Source organism: Anopheles merus, chromosome 2R, assembly GCF_017562075.2.
Source record: "Anopheles merus strain MAF chromosome 2R, AmerM5.1, whole genome shotgun sequence".
Classification (NCBI taxonomy): Eukaryota; Metazoa; Arthropoda; class Insecta; order Diptera; family Culicidae; genus Anopheles; species Anopheles merus.
Genome location: NC_054082.1, coordinates 52,102,918 through 52,124,277, shown reverse-complemented (window position 1 = coordinate 52,124,277; position 21,360 = coordinate 52,102,918). Strand labels below are relative to the sequence as shown.

Sequence of the window (21,360 nt, the reverse complement as noted above, 5' to 3'; positions counted from 1 at the left end):
CGGTTCATCTTTTACATTGCCCTAGCTAGCCAATACATTCACAACAATCCAGCTTTATCGCCATTGGGCGTAGAACTCCGCAGCGCTGCACTTTGTTGCAGCTTTTTTTTTCAAAATTATGGTGCTAACTGCCTTTAAAACACTGAATGTAGGTCACCAGGAATCCATTAGCTATTGATTTCGTTCACACCTGTAGGTACAAACAAATCATGGCACAGTGGCACGGGGATCTCAGACACAATGCACCGTTCCGTGATGCATGAATGATATTTTTTAAACTGACTGCCATCACGCAAGTCCCTAGTGAGCCGTATATGTTGTCATCGGGCAAATTACCTAGACGACACAGTTTGCCATGCCTTTTTGCCCTCGGAACACACGTTAGTGTCGTTGTGTAGTGTATAGTGTGCCGTGACCAAAAAGGACCATCGACAACAACCGGAGCACCAGACAACCAGTGGTTGATCACACTTTGCCACGATGGCATCGGACAGTGTACCTGGGCCAGCTCGGGAACCCTCGCCAGACGTGGAAGAACATTTCGTGTCTCGATCCGTCGCCGTACTGTTCGTGTCGCAGCGTGGTTTACAGTTGAGAAAGTTTCACTCCCTACTACCGTCCGGAGGTGGTGCCACCTACACAATACAGTTTTGCGATTTGGAACGATGGGTAAGTTGTTGGGCGTGTAGCATCATTATCATCGGTTTTAGCAGCCGCCCGTTGTTGGGTGCTTTCTCAGTCTCCACATCTAAAGCTGGCCTCCGTGGGGCTTACGCCCGACTGTTGCTCCAGCACGGATACAACCGACTCGTCCGGAAGCAATCTGCAAGGCCAGCACGGCAATGTGGTACGCTTTGTCGATTCATCGCCATCGACGGATGGTGACAAACGGGACACAAAGCAACAGGGCTGAATGGAGCATCATGGACCGGCTTAGAAACGTGTTCTACAGGTAGGTGGAATCGCCATCACATTTTATGCGGATTATTATCATAAAGTTATGCAGACAAATTTAAAAAAGCTCTTCATACTTATTACTATAAAGACAGTGGTGTTGCTTACTCAGTTGCTACTAGACGCTCTAAAGCGTACAAGTCTTCCATATCTAAGAGATGTGTCGGCGATATGGTTCGTTTAAGGAAACAGTATAACGATTGTTTGTAATTAAGGGGTAAGCGTGACTTGATCAAATAAAGATTCGATCCAAATAACGACACATTTGTATGCCGTTCTGACTCTGAAGTATACAGACATACACCACCAAATGCGGTTAAATTGTTGCATTACGTGAATGCCCCAGTATGGAACCACTTTTCTGGATAGAAGAATAAAAAATCATCAAATAACTTTCTGCTGGTTAATTTTAGTTTATATAGCACGATTGGTGTTGAAAATTCGTAGACGCTGTATTCTGTGGAATTGGATACCAGTTGTCTAATTCAATCCAATCACAATATTTTTTCAACTCAAATTAATACAATTGAGTGAAAAATTAAATCAGGAACTTGATTTGCTATTACTCATCTTACAGAACTGTTCAAGAAATATAGTTGTTAAAACGTGTGTGATATTTTCAATTCGTGTTTATCGAATTCACGTTGTGCGGGATATGCCCCTAAAAATTATAAACCAATTATTTACATTCTTTTATACTATTAATGATTTGGATTTGTCGCTTCACATTGCCAGAACTTCAAATTGTATGAACATACTTTTCCGATGCAATAAAACAAAACATTTTTCAATTACTTTTAATTATCGCTGTGGTGCTTAACAAAGCTTTTCATACCACAAGCTCGTTGCAAATACATGACGACGGCTACGGCGCATTTGCCACCCTTCATTAAACGAGCCGTCTAAAAACAGGCAATACCTTTGCGAACGTTAACGATTATTGCCGCTCGGAAACACGCAATTAATGAGCTGTTTTATTGCACCTGTTCAAATTCCCATACATTCACATGTTGTGCGATTTTTTTTCTTCTTTACGCTCAAGGATTTATTTTTGCATACAACCAGGTGCAAAAAATAATCAACCCACGAGGAAGCGGAAACACGGGGGTGGGAAATAAACTCAGGATTTCTAGTTCGATAAAACTGTAAAAGTAGTTGCACCAAATGCAACCCATACATCGTCCTGTATTTTTCAGTGCACGTATCGACGGTTAAATGAATTGGGTTTTTTGTTGTTCTTCTCGTACGAGCAAGTTTATCAGAGTTTTCCACCTAGAAAAGTTGACCGAGCGAGAGCTTTTAGTTGGGACTCAGCTCAGCGTGCTAGGGTACAGCGTTTTACATGCTCTACACAAGCACACAAAAAAGTGCCCGGAAAATGGAAAACGTGTCTGTATGCCTACCGTAACATTGGCCAACGTAAGGTGACTTCATCAACCGTATTGGCAATTAAATTTGCATTCATTGCAATCAGCCCGAGAATCTGCACATCTGCACGAGCTAGATCTGGTACATGGGAAACGTGAAATGTTTCACACAGCCTTTTTGCCTGCTCATTCAAATGGGGCTATGCAAACAACGGGCGTATTTAAACGGGGGAAAGTCATCAAAAGAATCCATTCATCCCATCGGGATGTTGTATTAGCGTCAGGGTAAATGTTTGCCTTGTTCGTTAACACGCTGCTCGCAAATCACGGCGCAGTTGCAGGATATCGACACAGCTGGAGCAAATCCTTGAGACTGATCGCGAAGACTTACGTTGGAGCCCAGGTTGGAGTATAATACTTTTTTCAAATACAAATTTTACTAATTGAAATCAAAGCTTTGTGTTGACGTTTGCATTAGAAAAAATGAAAGCATTTTTCGATGTTTAATGGATTTATCAGTCGAAGTCTAACCGTGATAGCCAAAAAAGTAAAGCAACTTCGTTCAGAACTTTGTGCGGTCAAAGAAACCACACCATCACGAAAACGAAGATCGTGTGGCTGTTTGTGGATGTCGGGTAAGTCCGATCCAAAATTTACAACAACTTGGCACTATTAGACAACAATCAGAACTTCGAAATAAAGCCTGGTTCCGAATGGCCGACGACACTGAGCGACAAAAAGCTCCAAAGGATGCTGAAAATGAAGACCGAGGGTAAAGTGGCAAACAACACTGCGATCGCTTGGCCGGGAGGTCAATGCAACCGACCAACAGTGAAAATGTACTAGGAACAATGTAACCGATCAAACATCATCCAGCTGTGTTCCAACGAATATTTCTGGACCAACAGAATGCGAAAGCTCTACTCCAACAATTGTGTTGCGAAAACTGAGGAGGAATTGATCAAAATCGAAGGTAGAACTGAAACACATGCCTACACGCACGTAGTTGTCCGCCAATAATTCATAAAAGAATCATATTATGCACTACTGACCAACTCTTTTGTTATCAAAAGGCGCACTCTGATAGCGAGAGTGAGCCATACTATGTCAACCACTGACACTATGCGCACGAACTGTTGTACGAACTAGTGATGTGCTATCTGGAGCGCACCTACGACTCCGATCCGTCTCCGACTATTGATAGTCCGATTTCGACTCCGGCAAAATGGAACCACTAGATCCGCAGGGAGTTGGAGTCGCCCGGAGCCGCCCGGAGTCGTCCGAAGTCGTCCGGAGTTGTCCGGCGTCGTCCAGAGTCATCTGGAGTCATTAGGAGTCATTCGGAGTCGTCTCCAACTCCGAACGACTCGAAACGACTCCCAACGACTTCATACGACTCCGAACGACTCTAAACAACTCCGAACAACTCCAAACAACTCCGAACGACTCCGAACGACTCTGGACGTCTCGGACTCCGAACGACTTCTAATGACTCCGGATAACTCCGGACGACTTCGAACGACTCCGGATATTGCTGAGTGGACCTACATTCCGGAGTCGGTTCCGAAATTTTCGGAATCGAATCGGAGTCGACTCCAGAGTTTTGCCAACTTTACCGATCACTAGTAGGAACCTATGTGACCTATGTTATGAAAAATACCATTGACCCGGCTCTATACTATCTGGCTGCGATACTGATTGAGTCTCAAAATCCTGTTCTGGGCATGTCCGCGTAGGACGTTACGATGAATAGAAGAGGAAGACCATATTGAAATTTGTGACACACAAATAATAAACTCTTAATATGACGACTAATTTGAATAGTTTTTCAAGCTGTAAATAACTACAATATTCTATTCAAACCGTGAAATCGCATAACATAATTAAGGTCGCATGGTAGTATGTTGAACCACATGCTTGCTAGGAGTTTCCTCAGTTATTTCAACCTGGATTTGGCATATTGGCTTTCAAATAATACATCATGGTGATAACTCAAAGAAAAAATAACTCTTTTTAAAGGGACAAATAAAAAAACTTTTTAAAATGAGTGGCATATTTTGTTTCCTAAGGTAGTAGAAGAGCCATTACACAACATAACGGACGTGTTAATTGTTGATGAGAGTTTTTTGTATATAGGTGGTAATATTAGAACGACACAAATGATGCACCAAGTGCATATAAGTAACAACAACGATAAATAAGTTATAACAAGGTAAAGGAAAGGAAAGAAAAATTAAAACAAAACAGGTGGATAAACAACTTAAGATATGAAAATACGCAACCAGATTATTGGAACTTGAAACACACTGAAACAAAATTTGCATCAATGGAATTACTTACATATAATAAAAGAAGATAAATTGAAGAAATTTTCTCATTACTTCACGCTACCTTAAGTTTTTTTTTATCGATTTCGTTTATTGTGCGAATGGAAGCAATTTTTATACCTAAAGCATTTTCCACGAGAAATGGTTTCTCGTGTCATTAACAAAATTCTCAAAAATTAAAAAAAAAACAGGCAACAATTACTTTCAACTCAACAATTACTCAATTCACACTTTCAACGGCGCATGGTTTTAACAAAGTAGTACATACATTTACACGTAAAGGTGTTATCCTATTCCATAAAGCTTTCATTAGGGTACGAAAACAAAATCGAACTTATTCCAGCTCACAGACGAAAAAAAGCCGGTTTATGCCATCGACAAGCGTTTCCCCCGTTCTAGGAGCGTCAACAAGGCAGTAGCATCAGCCCGTTTTTGCCACCAAGCGCGCGCGTCCAGACAGTGTGTAACGCTTCCGTCGTGTTATTCCGACGTGCAGACGCCCGATTCGGCGCACTGAAGCACTTTCTCACCAATCGGGCACAACAAAACAAAACCGAAAGGTGCCACCGCTGCTGACAACCACGGGAGCAGCCTTCGCGCGGACACGGATTGGCACCTAACGTTTTGCGGAGCAGGAGGATGAAGATGCTGTAACTGGAAAGGGCTTTTGTCGTCGCCGGTCAAGTGACAAGGGGGACGCAAAATTCTTTAAAACTCGATACCGACCGACAGGACGTGTTCACTCTGTGGCTGCTGCTGGGCCGGATAACATTGACCACCAGCCGGATAACATTGGTTAACATTGGTGGTTGTGTGTTTATTGCTGCTGGGAAATTTGCAGCAAAATGGAGAACGTTTAATCGGAGGTTTGGCCCCTGTGTAAGTGCATTTGTCCGGCTGGTGACAAGTAGTATCGCGGCTCGTGGTGAAGCATTTTCCTCATTGTGCAGTGTTTGTTTGCTTGGGCGAAGGAATAGATGCAAAACAAATCAACGTGGAAAACGTGAGCCAGATGATTTGTGTGATGGTGGCTGTGGTATTACAATTGATTTCCAACTAAAAGGGAACTGTGATGCTAATTTATCAATAAAACCATCGTGTCGAAACGAAAGTGAAAAAGAGTGAAGCGCTCAGTTGTGAGATTCATCGTGAAATAGGTAAGAAAAGGGAATATTTGCTCCGGTGGTTAGTTTTACAGATAAAGCAGAGCATTTAATCTTTTACTGTTCGGCATAAAAAAAACAGTCACTGTAGTGTTTCCAGGGTTTACTCTGTTCTGGTGTGCCCGCCACGCCACACCACCCAAGGATGCAAAAACGCTTGATTAATCATTCATCCTGCTTTTCATTAGTATGGCCTCCCAATGCTGTTTACTAAATCATGCAGATAGCTCACAGAATGGAGAGATTGAATTTAATCGACGAAGTATGTTGTTCAACTTTTAAGGGGTAGAGGTTTTAACCATCGGATTAATGAAGTATGCTGTAAAATCAAACCCTACAAAAGGGACCCAAAGATTCAAAGCTAATGTGCTTCTCGCGCGAAGGACAGTAGAAGCAGTTAATTGCCACTCTAACCACGAACCATTCACGAATGAATCTCTTACTGTCGCCTGCTTCCCGTTTTCCTCAGGACGCTCCAACGTGTGTATGTGTGTGTGTACCAACAGAAACACTAGCCCCTGAAGGAGACACATTTCAGAAATACCAAGCGAAACTTTTTCAAGAATCATGTTTCCCCGTGTGTTCAAATGCATTCCGCCACAAATTCTTCCGCGCGTCGAGGAATCATGCTTCCCGGCTTTCAGAAGTACCACTCCAGCGAACCACCCGTACATGCCCTCCATCCCAATCCCATAAAAAAACAAGACCCTTTGATGTTTTGCTGTCCTTTTTCCGGTTCTTTGCCATGTTCGCGACCTCCATCTAATGATCATTGTCCTCGGTCACAAGCGCACTGTTCCAATGGCCCTCGAAAGACCCCCTTCTTTACCCTGCTTTTACCAATATCTCCACTAGCGGGGCTTCAATACCGACAAATTCACATATTTTTTCAAATACTCAATAAACACATTCGCCTGCGCCAGCCTTTTACGGTAACTGGCGGCATGCCACAGTCTCTCGTACTGCGCTCGGGCTGCGCTACTGAAAATACTGGTCCGACTTTTTGGCACACGTTTTGCGGGAGCGGGTTTTGGATACGCGATTCGAGCTGAATCTTGAATCTTGTTGCGAAAATGTTTGGAGCTTTTTTTTGGCCACGACGCGGAATGCAACAAATTATGGGAATGCATGATGAGAGACGATACGATAATAGGGGGGAAATAACTGTTGCGTGTTGATGTGGATGAACCTGCGTTTTGCTGTTTCGTAGAAATTATGTTTGTTTTCAATCTTTTGCTGGTGTACAGTGTTTGTAAGGTAATTCGTTTGTCTTAAGAAGATGGACTTAAAATTGTGATAGTCGAATGATAGTCGTGGCCAAGAGGTAAATCAAAAAACGATATTTAGCTCATACCCTGAGACGATCGCCATAAATGGTTTTGTAATGACGCACTAGAGGCGGGTTCGTGGTACAGTCATCAAGTCGTACGACTTAACAACATGTCCGTCATGGGTTTAAGCCCCAAATGGACCGTGCCCCCCCCCCCCATACGTAGGACTTATGACTATCCAGATATGGGTAAATCAATAAGCAAGTTCACTTGTAGTACAGGAGGCAGTCCTTAACCGACAACGGTCTGTTGTGCCAGAAGAAGAATAAGAATGACGCACCTAACGCAAATATTTTTTAACTCAAATGTTGATTCAATGCTACAAATCTTGGACAAGTGTTGGCATGGAATAACACTTAAAAGAATTAACCAATTCATACACACATCAAACACAACCAAAAGAGTTCTATTATGGAAAATGAATGGTTACTCCATCGAACACGATGGGGTTTCGATGTAATACTTTGGCATGCCTAACGTCAGGTATGTCAAACTGGCGGCCCGCGTCGATAATGAATGCGGCCCGCGAGAATATTTTGAGAAGTGCTGAAAGCACTGCAAACCAAAAATCTGTTATTACTATTTGTCGAAGTGTTTTCAATTTTCCAGAGCAGGACAATCATTGTGTCGCTATATTTTTCTAAATTAACATTAATGTTCCCATAACATCTAACAAACTTATTTTACACGTACGTACAGAACAACCGAGACCCTTAAGAAACATTAAATCGAATGCAAACTCATTCGTTTTATGTTTCGATTAAATTCTGAATATTAGCATAATTTTGTACAGACTCGATTGCACATTCTATATGGAAAAACAGATTTGCGTCAACTGTCTAGAAACAAAATAGGAATGAAAATAGCAAGATACACCCACTTGGAAACTTTGCAACAACTAGTGTTCCAACAGTTGGAACAACGAAACCAACAGTTTTGTTCGTTGCGTCCGAAGCCTATAGAGCCGTCCAGATTTGCATCTCCCATTCTACAGGACGAATTATTGTACTTTGCAACCTCCCCAAAAATCAAAACCAAAATGAATTGATTACGCTTAAGATAAAAAGATTTTAATTAAGGATTAAAATAAATGAGATGCCGAAGTCCTGTAATACATAGCTAATTAATAGGTTAGCTCACACAGCCCTTTGCTTAATTCGCGAATCATTTCCCTTCAAGTGTCAAAAAATATATTTGCCAATCTTTTTGGGCTCACACCACGAACCTGCGTCGGATAAAATTATCGTAATTTAACAAAATTATTCATAAACGACGGATTCTTGTTATAAGAAATGAATATACCACCAGAACATTCGAGACTTGGAAATTAGCGAAAACTAATGTTTGAACACAATTTATTACAATTTTCTCTTGAACTGTCAAAAAATTACAGGCAAATATTTTTGTTATTCATCCAGCTCGGATTGCTTATAAAAAGATTCGCAACAGGCCGCTAGATTTCCCCTACCTCAGTGAAAAAGTGGGATAATAACGATAAGCTATAATAAGAATTCCAGAAGAACGATTCCAGATTTGAAACGATTCCAGATTTGTAGCCAGGAGTAAAAAAAGTCAATTTGTTAAACAATGATGATTTTAAACAATATTTTATATAAATATTGAGGTATATTTTTTTTCTCAACTTTGCGGCCCGCGAATCATTGAAAATCTGTACTTGCGGCCCTCTGATGAAATGAGTTTGACACAGCTACCTAACGTGGATCGCGAACATTCCACAATATGTTGATCCGCCTCATCATATGAGAGGGCTATGAGCTATTGTGTCTGGAAATGATTACTTACAATAATCAATTATGATCTTCCAGTCTGTCTATAGACAATAAATTGACTGAAATTGAAATCTGTGTTGCCTGATGGTCCGCTGTTCCTTATATGTCTATCAAATCTATTTGAAATCTAATTTATCTCATAAAAATGAGAAAAATATTCCTACCATTATGAAGGTTGTGATGCTCATTAGAGGCAAACATTACATGAGACACTAAAGATGACCTAGGATAACTACTCATATTTCACGATGTATAACGTGATAATATCTTTTTGTTTTGCATAACAACCACTAATACGATTGATTTCCTAAAAGCTCCCCGTATCCATGATTTCAATTGGCAATTTGTTCTTCCATTCTAGCCCTTTATTTTAAAGAAAAGGAGTTCTTGATACGCATTATGATAGGATATTACATCTTTTGTCGCTTTTCCAATTTCGACACTTTTGAAGTAATTTTATAATTCACTTCTAAATCCCCCATCGAATCAATGATTTTATTGATCTCGATAACCCCGCCGAACAATCTATTTCAGATTTTAAAAATCAACCAGCTCCTCCCAGTCATCACCTACAACCAACAAAACACGCCCGCAATGCATTCCCGCCTGCTGATAGTTTGCTGGCGGCGCAAACTTTTCTTTCTCGGCGCTTCACTGCTTTTCCTGCTGGCGCTGTGGTTTTGGGGCTTCCTGTACACTACACACATTACCGAGGACGGTGGTAAGATCGTGTCGGTAAGAGAGCTGATGCTCGGCAGCGCACACGGCGGTCGGCACGAGAGTCTGCTGCAGCGATTGGGTTTCCACGAGCGACACGACCCTGCCCTGGACGGTGGCAGTAATGGAGTGGAACCACATGGTGCAGCACACGGTGAGCAAGGATCGGTTCAGCTTGAGGGCGAGGAGGGAGGCGTTAAGTTTGTTAAACCGACACCGGGTGGATTGCGATCCGCAAAGGGTATGTTCACAAAAAACCGGCTAAACGATACTAATCAGTCGCTAGACAGTTTAGGTAGATATTCAGAGCCAATTCACCGGGCATTCCCCAACTGTGGATTATTGCGAACGGTTGTAGGACTTGTAGTGTCATGCTTACAATTGTATTTAATAATTTTATAATAATTACTATGAGGTATTCAACTAATTTCCTTAATATGAACTTCAACTAATTTCTATCGTTGCTCGTTATGAATCATTCCAGTAACATGTTGGTTTCAAATCAAAGGCCTCATTTCTTTAACACGTCTAACTGTTCTACTTGTAGTACTTTCTTCATAATTCGATTTATGATAATATATTTCTTTTATTAAAGTTCGCCACACTAACGATTGGGATGCAATTATGCAGGATCGAACGGATGAAGCGAAACAGATCAATCAACAACCAAGTGGCAAAGGGCAACCATCACGTCACATCTCGGACGAAATGCGCATGGCCGCCGAGCGACAGAGCCATTACGAGCACGAGCTGAAACGAATGGGCGTCCCGGTGATTGCCGGCCTAGGCCCAGGCGGAAGACCTCCACCGGCCCAACGGTTGGTGCATTTCGATCTGAAGGGAGCGCCACCGAAAGTGTCCTACCTGCGACGACTGATGCCGATTCTGAAAACGCTTGGTGCGACGGGAATTCTGCTAGAGTACGAAGACATGTTTCCTTACGGTGGCTCGTTGCTACCGCTGGCAGCACGGAATGCGTACAACAGGGACGAGATATTGGAGCTGCTCAAAAGCGCGTTCGCACTGGGTCTCACCGTCATCCCGCTGGTGCAAACCTTTGGCCATCTCGAGTACGCGCTGAAGCTTAAAGAGTTTGCCCACCTGCGTGAGACAGAGGATTCGCCGCAAGCCCTTTGCCCGAGCTACAACGCTTCGATGGCGTTCGTGGAGGAACTGTTGACGCAAGTCATCGAGTACCATATGCCGGCCGAGAATGGAAATCTACTGCACAAAGAAGATATCGAACGATTGACCCCGAAGCTAACCCACATTCACATCGGCTGCGACGAGGTTTACCGGTTGGCTGAGTGTCCACGCTGCCGCCATCGGCTGAAGGATCAACTGTTTCTCGATCACGTGTACAACGTGGCCACGATCGTGCGCCGTCGATGGCCCCACCTGCGCGTCATCGTCTGGGACGATATGCTGCGACATATGGCGCTTGATGCACTGCAAGCCTCCGGCATTGGAAAACTGGTCGAGCCGATGATCTGGGTGTATGCGGAAGACATCTACAAGTTTGTACAGTCGAACACGTGGGAGAAGTACGCAGCAGTATTCCGTACGGCCTGGGCTGCGTCCGCCTTCAAAGGAGCCCATGGCGAGGGATTGCTGATGCCACCGATCAGACGCCATCTGGAGAATACACTCCGATGGCTGGCAGTGATGCAGGGCGAAGGCAATCGGTTCAGTCACGGACTGCAGGGACTTGCCTTGACCGGTTGGCAGCGGTACGATCACTTTGCCGTTCTTTGCGAGCTGCTTCCGGCGGCCCTGCCCAGCCTAGCGATCTGCCTTTCGACAGCGGCGAAAGGATACTTTGACGTGAGCGCACGCACCAACCCAATACTCAGCAGCCTAACGTGCCCGGAGCCGACGGGGGAGCATCATGCCTGGTTGGAGCTGCACAGGGACTCGATGATGGTGATGTTTTCGCGCTGCATGTTTCCTGGCAGCATGATTTACCGGTTCATACTACGCCTGGCGACACTAACGACCGAAACCGAGGAGTACACCGATGCGATCCGGCAGAGGCGCGGATGGCTGACGGACTATAATATTCGGCACAATTTCAGCAGCGCAGCACGGGTCGACGATTTGCTTGGCGAGAACTACCGCCTGCTCAACGCCGTCTCGAACCTTGCACGAACAGCTGCCTCCACACTGACGGAGGTGTACGATCACGTAAGTCAACAGATGTGATCAACTATTCGATTAAATTGATGGAAACACATTCTTTTTCCTTTTTTCCCCCAGTGGACCTATGGTGAATTCATAGAGCAGCGAATTTTTCCAATGCTAGAGGAGCTAAAGCGGTTGGAACGTGCCGGTGAGGGACTGAAGAAACGACGCGTCTGGCCACAGCGTCCGCTACCCTATCTGAAGCCATTTGAAGTGCTTGGAATCGACGAGAAAACCTAGCTAGCCGAGTATGTTAAAATCTCCCTCCATTGATGATCGAATTAAGGATAAAGCACAAAATTTTAACCCAGCACTCTCGGTTCGTAGTTTCGGGCCTGTTTTTGTATACGATTCATCTCTTTCTCCACAAAAGTTGGGTGCTAAAGTCAACCCAACAGATTTCTCACCCAACAAGACTGACAGAGAAAGAGTGTATGTGTGTGCGCTAGTTAAGAGATAAGTGATTTAGTTAATAGACATTTTGGGATAGTGTGTAGATGAAAGTGTAGCTTTAAGAAGCTCGAAATAGAAACAGGAAACGTATGGCGGTGGCCTTCTTTTCTCAATATTCCGAAATAACCCACAATAACCACTCACCGTTTACTGTAGATGTGTGTATACTGAACTGATGGCTCCTGCTGACACGTGTTTATTTACCACACCACCGATCACTATCGGGTTTGATCTTGTGCTGCATCGGTGGCCAACTGTTGTTGTTGTTGTTCCTCGATGGGCAACTGCTTTTTACGATCTGCTGTATCGTGTAGCTTCCGGTGAACCTGTAACGGTGTTGGCTGCGAAAACGTTTGACCACAGATATCACAGATGTAAGGACGTTCCTTAGTATGTGACCGGCGATGCCAGTCTAAGGCATTGCGTCGTGCGTAGGCTTTGCCGCAAAACTCGCACGTATGGGGTTTCTCGCCCGTGTGGCTCAGCATGTGCACGGCAAGATCTTTCCGCGTAATGTGACCCTTATTACAGACCTGCAAGTATAAAGCGAGTGACGTAGAAGTAGAAGTATGTACGCGCACCATATGCTTAGGTCGCTAGTTTGTACTCGACAAACACTTACCTCACAAACGAACGGTCGCTCATTTCGATGTATTCGCATGTGCACGTTGAGATAACTTTTGGAAGTGAACTGTTTCCCGCACTCCGAGCAAGGATAGCGCGTTATCGCTTCATCCAGCTTGCCATGATGTTGCTTAATATGCGACTGCAGCAGCGAGTTCTTCGTGTACTGCTTGTCGCACAGCTCACAAGCGAACGGTTTCACGCCGAGATGTCGATTTTTGTGATCTAGTAGCGCTTGCTTCGCCTTGAACGATTGCCCACACAGTCCACACTGGAAGTTTCGCTCCGTGTTGTGCGCCCGTCGGTGAGCGGAAAGGTAGCTGCGGTGCTGGAAACCTTTCGAGCAGATGTCGCACGTATATTCGAAGCTGTTTGTGTGCCGAGCCACATGCTCATCGAGCCCGATGCGTGATTTGAACGCTTTGGCGCATCCTTCGAACGTACACTTGAACGGTGCCAGCCGTAGGTGCGTATTTCTGTGCACCGTCAGCTTCTGGCGGGTGCGGAACGTCTTAAAGCAAATCTCGCACGTTTTATCGTTTGGCAAATCTTTTGCCTCGTTCACAGTGGTGGTGCTGCTGGTGGCAACGCCCGCTGCGTCCGACTCGTCAAAGTCAACCATTGAGAAATAGGAATCGCTAGGTTGAAGGCCCGAAATTTCACTACACTGTACATCGCCGGAGATTTGTTGCGGAGATGGAAGTTCTTCTGCCGATTGTAACTGCTTCTCTGCTGTGGCATTATAGACGTCCGCGATTATTTCCTGTACATGCGCTTCGGACAATGACTGAAAAAAGCGTACTGTGGTAAGCAAAAATGATGGCACAAGATGGGTTGCTAAGCGATCTCATTACCATTTCTTGATGATCTTCTAGCGTTGTTGTTGGAATGCCAACAAAATCGTCATAACTTAAGTCATCCTCCTGTTCCACCGGCAGTGTTCTGCCGCTATTAATAATATCCTCACCACACGGTACCGCCATTGTAGTGTACGCATTGAAACAGCTTTCATTCGGTTCCGTTGCTTGTGCCACATTCATCGGAACAGCATCGTGAGCTTGCAAATAGTTTGTGCATTCCTGCTGTAGTAAGTCGTTTTTGAGTATTCTTGCTCCATTTGTCGGTATTGAGATTTCTAATTCATGTTTTATCTGAAATTGTGAAAGTGAAAGGGTATCAATCAATGTTCTGTACATGGTGGACCTTCATCCCAAAGGGATGGTTGCAAACTAACCACGAGCTCATCGTCGTTGGTCGTAAAATCGAGGTCATCCTTCTGCAAGCTACGAATGATATCGTCGTAATCCTTGCTGAGCTGATTCTTTTCCGACTCATCCATCATAAACTCATTTGCGGAAAAGTTTATGTCGGCCAGCTCGTTGCTCGAATGGATCGACTGATCCGGTTGAATCTGTTGATGGCTTTCGAATACGCTATCGACGGATTCCGGCATCTGCACTACTACTGCCGTAGCGTCTAACGTAGCTTTACTGGAGCAAGGGATCGACTGCTGATAATATTGCAGCAGTCCTGTAGGCGACCAGAGAAGAGAAAAAGTAAGTTAACGCTATTGCGTAGATATTTGGTAGCAAAACTACGTTACCATTGTAATACTCCTGACACTTGAGACTCTGCTGCCGAAAGGCGTAAAACTGTTCCAGCTTGTAGACGCACCCGTTGCATATGAATTTGGAGACAAAGCTTGGCTCCAACTCGGATACCTCGATGGAGACGCATTCTCGTATGATTTTCGACAGACTGCGCTGCACCCCGCTCGGTGAGGTGATGTACATTCCGAACAATTCTTCACACTTCATTAAGCATAATCTGCATAAAACGTTGTTCATTCTCGACGCTCCATACGATTAGCCGGCTCTGGGAACTTGTTTGGCGGCCGACAAGGTAGCGTTTTGCACTTCACTAAACAGCTGTTGGTATTTTTGTGAATTCTAAACTAAATAGCAGCACAACCAGACCAACGCAGGATCCCGTTTGTTTGTTTACATTGTAGGGACGTCAACTGGCGGATGTTGTAACAAATTTTAATGACATAGAGCGAATCTAATTGGCTTTAAATATTTACTAAAACATTAGAATCCAATCCTGCAACCGACAAGCATTAATTGTTTTACTACACTTAAATGTATAAAACAAATAAATAAATTTTAAATTATGCTCTGCATCGACCATTGTGCAGAGGGGCGAAAGGCCAACTGACAGTGTTGCCACAAGGTAACTACAACCCTGCGTGTATTTAAATGTACCGTTATTTTTAAGGATGATCTCCTTTGGCTGTGCAGCGACATGCTTAAAATCGCAGCAAAGCTCAATTCTTCCTTATTCAATTTTCATGTTAGCTTTATATTTGAAATTGATTTTTCATGCCTACCAATATTGTCCGTTGTGTTGGAGAGCGAGATAAATAGTTCCTTGTTTTTCTTATGTGATATTAGCTTATAATTAATGAGACCGTATGCTGATGTAGTACACTTTTGTGACATATTTTATTACATATTTATTAGATTCTCAGCGTTCTTATCTAGCTTTCCCGAAACAAAAACACATATCAAACACAATCCTTACTGTATGCTATACTAAAACCAGACTAGAAGGTATTTACATAACAAAAGAGAATAACAATCACTAATAGAGTTCACATTTCACTCTCCAGACGGTGAAGGCAGTCCCGTGCAACTAAACCATAGATATGAAACATTTGTTTATGTGTCCCAATTACCTTTTTGCGTCATTGGTTCGTTCTTCATTGCGTTATTTCAAACTATTGCACGTGTGGTAATTGACCCTGTTTTGCAAATCGCTTCAGCCGTGTTGTCTGAATAATGAAAACAGTATTTAAACACCAACTAAGATCTTATCGCCTAATTTGAGCCTCCCATGCCATGATTGCGCAGATATTTTAAAATTATGCAGGACTTAAGGCATGATTTTTGTATTGTACTACATTCATAGTAAATGTTAAAGACAGCTTCAATTTTGGAGAATGAAATATTCCACTCTTTCAGAGACAAGTAATTTCTTCGCTTTTGCACACACACCTAGCATTAATAGCTGATACTCTCATATTGCTGCACTACTGCATCGTGCCATGCGACATTCGCCATCAATTCGTATCTACAAAGTTCTTCCGCATACACCCTTTTTTTTTTGAAGGATTTATCAGAGTGCGCGCACAACACACGTGCCGATGAAATTAAATCCCATTTGTCTAATCTCGCTCACTAAACCGTATCACACCACTATCCCCGATATCATAACAAGCTGCGGAACTCGGTCGTCTCAGGGACAAAGATGTTTCGCTGTGAGTGATTTGAGCGGGCCAGCTCCTTACGGAAGTAGTCTATCGTTTTCATTAGTCCTTCTTGTAGCGGTACCTATAACCGTGCAGGAATAAAAAAACGACCATGAAAAGTTATCCTTCCCTTCCGTATTTACGCCATTCACTTACCCTTGGCTCCCAGTTGATGTATTTCTTAGCCCTCGAGATGTCCGGTTTCCGGCGCTGCGGATCATCCTCGACGGCAGGCAGCTCGATTATTTTACTCTTGCAGCCTACCAAGTCTCGAATAATTTCGGCAAAGTCCTGTATCGTACGTTCGACTGGGTTGCCCAAGTTCACGGGTTGCGTGTAATTGGATGCCATCAGCGATACCAGACCATCAACCAGATCCGAGACGTACTGGAACGATCGTGTCTGCCGGCCGCTACCGTAGATCTGCAAGTTACGTCAGTTGAATACAAAACAGCAACAAAAATTAATTTTACCGCACCGAAACCACCAACTCATCAGATTTGTGGGACCAACAAGAAACCTACCGTGATGGACTGGTTTTGTAGCGCTTGGATGATAAAATTAGACACGACGCGCCCATCATTCATGTGCATCCGCGGTCCGTAGGTGTTGAAGATTCGCGCCACGCGAACGTTCACTTTCTCCTGCTTGGCATAGGCGTAGCTCAGCGTTTCCGACACGCGTTTGCCCTCATCGTAGCAGGCGCGTGGTCCGATCGGATTGACATGACCCCAGTACGTTTCGGGCTGTGGATGCACATCGGGATCGCCGTACACTTCGGACGTGCTCGCGATCAGTACCTTGGCGCCGACACGCTTCGCCAAACCGAGCACATTGATCGTACCCAGCGTGTTGGTTTTGATCGTCTTGACCGGATTGTACATGTAGTGTGGGGGGCTGGCGGGGCTGGCCAGATGATAGATTTCGTCCACCTCGATGAACAGTGGATTTACGATGTCGTGATGAATCAGCTCGAAATTTTCATGTCCCAGCCAGTGCTCGACGTTGCGCTTCCGGCCGGTGAAGAAGTTGTCCGCCACGATCACTTCGTGACCTTGCATCATAAGATAGTCCACCAGGTGAGATCCAACGAAACCGGCTCCTCCCGTTATCTAAAGAAAGTGAGAGCGATCAAAAGCAGCAATAGGGGAGAGATAGGGAAGAAAGTGTGTGAGCGTTTGTGCGTGGATCGAATGTACAATAAATTTCTCCTTCATTGCCATACGGCACGGTCAACACACGATTGACATTAACCTTGCCAAACATAACTGTACAATGGCTTTGTGACATCATACTCATTTTGATGAGGAGAGGAACGTGGTCCATCATAGTTGCTGTTGAATATGTAAAAGATGTGTCCACTATCAATCGATTCGTCATAAAATATACGAATTTTATTGAAATTAATAAACCACCGTCCAAAACAGCATAATCGGCTGAGCACACGATGTCGCAATAGTTTGCAGCATTCGACGAAGAAGGTCATTTGTTGCAGACATATTAAGTGCTTTATAACATCGTTTCAAGTTTTTTTTTATATGACACGCTATAAATTAGATTTTCATATTACTGCATTATCAACGAATTTTTGAGAAATTCTGTCAATTTATGTGACCGGTTTCGTAGCATAATATTTAGAATATAACGCCACAGTGATCAATTTTTTGGGCAGTAGGTTCTTTTTATGTTTTGGTGTACGGTTATTTGTATGAAAATGTTGTTCCGCAATAATCCATTTGTAAAGAATTATCCTTCTCCAGAACTGGGCAAAGTTTTACGAATTTCCAGCACAAAACTCGTGTTCAATGACGTTTTTGAAGCAGTACACATTATGAGATAAAATGGAAATCAAAATAAAGCAAAGTATCGGTAACATCAGTTGTTTGAGCAGCTGTATTTTTACGTTTCATGCAAGGTTTGTCCGTGTATGTGTTTGAATGTGAGCAAGGTCAAGGGCGTTCTGAAAGTACACAGTTGCAGCAATATTTTGCTGACTATGACAAAAAAGACGTTCCAGATTTATGCTACAAACATACCCAAAGACAGTACCATAGCTTTTAACAGTGCCTTTTTTTAATTAAACGTTGCTTTAACTACTCGTCCAGGTCACCAGCAGTAACCAGCAGGTGGGCTCTAGAAGGTACGCGCAACTAAGCCACAAATGGCAACATTCTCGTAAAAGTTAATAATGCCTTCAACCTTGATATATATGAGATCGCTGAACAAAACTGCAAGCCAATGTTTATGTTTGAGACCTGGACAAGTCGAAACGTACGTATGTCGGTTGAAACAGACTTTTCGATCAACCCCGATCGATGACGAAAAGACGATAGGAAAGGAACTGTTTAACACGTGTACAGTAAAATAGAGCACTCATGTTACGTGCCAAAAAGATGAGTGCGATAAAAACTAGCCCCGAAAGCGACACGACAGTTCCGAGAGGAGTTCGCCCATGTCTTCGCTCCATCTCAGTCAACACTAAAAGGTGTGCGTGTTGCCATAAGAGCTTATGTGAGCTAATGACAAAGATACGACCGGCGGGTGTGAAACCATCAGTAACATGACGATTGTTTTGTACACACTCACACACACCGAACGGGAGTTTACTTTGCTTTACATGCCTTCCAGCATGGAAGCACAAATTATGCTTAAATGATTACTGGGTATCGTTGCATAATCGGTCCGTCCACCCATTTACGGTGGCATCATATGTGGATTTTAGACTGGTCCATTGAGTGTGTCAAAACTCTCTTTACGTGGCACGCACCTCCGCTCCTACTGATCGCTATCCGCTTCGTCTAAAGTGGCGCATAAGTTTGCTCAGCCTGTCCGTACTCGATCCTTGCCCCGGTTCAGCCCAAGTGTGCTTTAAAGTGTTGGACACCAATCACGTAGACAGTTCCATCACATTTCGGCAAATATTGTCACAAGAGTTAACAGTGCCCAGCCAATGAAAACGCACCGTTGGCCAAGCTCTAAGCAATTGTTTGAAAGATTGATTGTTCAGTGTTAAAGCAAAGAAAAGAAAGCCCGTATTGTCACTTAAGACCTCTCGACTATATCAAGGGTTGTACAGTAAAATGTTAATAGCTTTAGAAAACGTCTCTTTGGATATTTAGATCATTAACTCTGTTATTGTTTTAATGTTAATTGAGTATGTTTTACCTGTAACCGTACATGTAAATGTGCTCATGATATGCTCGCTTACACACTTACCAGTATCCGTTTGCGATTTTTGTAGTTTAAAAAGGTTACATCGGGATATTTGCGCGGTATCCGACCCTCCAGCTCCTGTATCTTCCGTTCCAGCTCCAGTATCTGTCGCTTCGCCTCGTGTAGCTCATTCAGTCGAGATTCGCGATCGAGATCATCCGGATCGAGATCGTTGAGCGAAGGTACATGGTGCCGTTTTTGTGCACTGTCTGCTACAAAAGCTCCTTTGCGTAGGGGCGGCCGTTGGGGTTTGCTTTGCGCCAGCACTAGCTCAACATCATCGAGCGGTCCTGGTCGACCGACAGCATCATCGTTCGGCTGTCGCTTCTGGCCGCTTCGATCGGCCACAGACAACACCAACCGTTCGGGCGATGGACCAACGCGGCGGTGATCCTGTTCGATAGCTGCGTTATCTTCTCCTCCGATGACATTACTATCACCGTCATCGTAAGCGTAGTGTGATACCCCGTTTGTTGGGCTGCCCCATGATTTGTACAAACAAATCACTGCACAGGAAACAGTTGGGCGGCGGAAATAGAACCAGAATGGAATGGGAAAAGAACCATCATAATGTGTTTAAGGTGGGCAAGGGGTTAAAACTAAGTATCCCGACAAAAAAAATGCTAATAAGAAGAATTCTTCCAAGCAATATGTACATATATATGTTACGCTGTATTGCACACACAAAATGCACGATACAGCCAGCTGTGTAATGTGTAATGTTTGCTGTTGACGAAATGTAAACAATGACCGAAGTGTGGCTGTGTCAGCATACTTGAGCATAGCGTGAACCCTTATCCTAAATAGCACCATGGTAACGGCAACGCAATCGCACACTTTCACTAGAAGTAGATGTTGCAGCAGGCGGAGGACTCTCACACCCACAGAGATTCCATATATCTGGCACGACTGTTGGCCAGAATAGGCGATTTCAGTTATACACTACCGTCACATTAAATTAGCTACAGCGCAGTAAATGTTTACAAAAAAGATAATCAATGTTCTTGGATAGTAGTTCTGTGCAAGTCCTCTGAAGCCGTGTCTTGCCTCACGCACGGGTTAACATACTAGGGAATCACAAACTATTGTCACTGCACCGTATATTCTGTTTTTGATTTGACGAAGGCAACGTTATATGTTGAAAAGTGTTGCTTATTTGAACAGTTTGCAACACGAAACGCCTAGTCGTGGCTCTTAACATAACATCAATCAAAATACGATGCGGGAAAGGAACGCAGATCGAACGCGAATGTACACCGAGCCACCGGAACAACACCGGTTTCCCTTTACAAAACACCTACCGAGCACGATCGTCACTCCGAACGCTAGGAACTGCTTCATCTTTCTCTTCGAAAACACCATGATCACTCGGTGGTTAAGCGAAAAATTCGACCAAAAACTCCACCGCCCGCAGCACAGGCAGTCTAGCGCTGTTTTGACATGTTTATTTTGTCACTTTCCACCTAGTGTCAGGGGAGGAAAGCTACGCGCCTGTGCGCTGGTAGTGGTGTAGTGGTGCCGTCCGACCACACACAGCAAGAGCAACCGCAATGGCGAATGTGTTTTTATGCCGTTTACACCAACGTGGCAGAGCGAGATGCAACAACAAACACAGAGATCAGCTGTCATTCGTGCTCAACACGCTAACCCTACTGAAGCGTCATTTACACACGCCAGAAAGCTCACGAAAAAGTTACAAGAAAAGTATGGGGAGGGGCGTGGGTGGGGTGAGGTGGCAAGCGTATTAGATGTAATTTATACGGTCTCGGATGTAAACTCCATGGTGTAATTTACACTTTATTTGTAAAACGGTTTCTGGCGACAGTAAAGGGTGGTTTATTTTAACAACATACAGCGTCGTGTTGCAAAAAAAAAAACAGCTCAACTTCCTCTTTGTACTAAAGAAAGTGCCTGCTTATTTAAAATGATC

General features: G+C 43.9%; 3 protein-coding genes across 8 annotated transcripts in view; 1 reads left to right on the top strand and 2 right to left on the bottom strand.

The window, feature by feature from the left end:
• Positions 1-14,754, bottom strand: part of LOC121589014 (zinc finger protein 436-like) — a 29,968-nt gene extending 15,214 nt beyond the window's left edge. Inside the window, exons 1-5 of the mRNA XM_041907565.1 lie at positions 14,511-14,754; positions 14,142-14,437; positions 13,762-14,058; positions 12,906-13,694; positions 12,428-12,816 (exon numbers count right to left, since the gene is read on the bottom strand). Coding sequence (XP_041763499.1) covers positions 12,502-12,816; positions 12,906-13,694; positions 13,762-14,058; positions 14,142-14,437; positions 14,511-14,754 — 1,941 coding nt within the window. The 3' untranslated portion in view covers positions 12,428-12,501. The remainder of the gene's footprint in view (positions 1-12,427; positions 12,817-12,905; positions 13,695-13,761; positions 14,059-14,141; positions 14,438-14,510) is intronic.
• On the top strand, positions 360-12,367 carry LOC121589012 (hexosaminidase D). 6 transcript variants are annotated; one of them, XM_041907560.1, is made up of 5 exons: positions 360-669; positions 740-952; positions 9,467-9,890; positions 10,245-11,833; positions 11,906-12,367. In XM_041907560.1, the coding sequence occupies exons 3-5, from the start codon at positions 9,527-9,529 to the stop codon at positions 12,068-12,070; spliced, it is 2,118 nt and encodes a 705-aa protein (XP_041763494.1). In that variant the 5' UTR covers positions 360-669; positions 740-952; positions 9,467-9,526; the 3' UTR covers positions 12,071-12,367. The 6 variants fall into 6 exon arrangements, with proteins under 6 accessions (XP_041763494.1, XP_041763493.1, XP_041763496.1 ...); XM_041907559.1 differs by lacking the exons at positions 360-669; positions 740-952 and adding an exon at positions 5,126-5,805; XM_041907562.1 differs by lacking the exons at positions 360-669; positions 740-952 and adding an exon at positions 5,127-5,805 and having other exon boundaries at positions 9,467-9,803.
• A 636-nt stretch (positions 14,755-15,390) lies between the features above and the next one.
• Positions 15,391-20,974, bottom strand: LOC121589016 (UDP-glucuronic acid decarboxylase 1). The gene is made up of 5 exons (XM_041907572.1): positions 20,732-20,974; positions 19,434-19,936; positions 16,742-17,329; positions 16,374-16,640; positions 15,391-16,299 (listed from the first exon to the last, which is right to left on the bottom strand). Exons 1-5 carry the CDS (start codon positions 20,790-20,792, stop codon positions 16,177-16,179), a joined length of 1,542 nt encoding a protein of 513 aa, XP_041763506.1. The 5' UTR covers positions 20,793-20,974; the 3' UTR covers positions 15,391-16,176.
• Positions 20,975-21,360: the final 386 nt, after the last annotated feature.

Bases quoted from the DNA above. Each gene is read 5' to 3' on its own strand.
- LOC121589012 (XM_041907560.1), top strand. From the start codon at position 9,527: ATGCATTCCCGCCTGCTGATAGTTTGCTGGCGGCGCAAACTTTTCTTT. The intron at 9,891-10,244 runs GTATGTTCACAA...CTTTTATTAAAG, and splicing joins TGGATTGCGATCCGCAAAGG to TTCGCCACACTAACGATTGG. The intron at 11,834-11,905 runs GTAAGTCAACAG...TTTTTCCCCCAG, and splicing joins TGACGGAGGTGTACGATCAC to TGGACCTATGGTGAATTCAT.
- LOC121589016 (XM_041907572.1), bottom strand. From the start codon at position 20,792: ATGGTGTTTTCGAAGAGAAAGATGAAGCAGTTCCTAGCGTTCGGAGTG. The intron at 16,641-16,741 runs GTAGGTTTCTTG...CGTAACTTGCAG, and splicing joins TACAAAACCAGTCCATCACG to ATCTACGGTAGCGGCCGGCA. The intron at 16,300-16,373 runs GTAAGTGAATGG...GCACGGTTATAG, and splicing joins ACATCAACTGGGAGCCAAGG to GTACCGCTACAAGAAGGACT.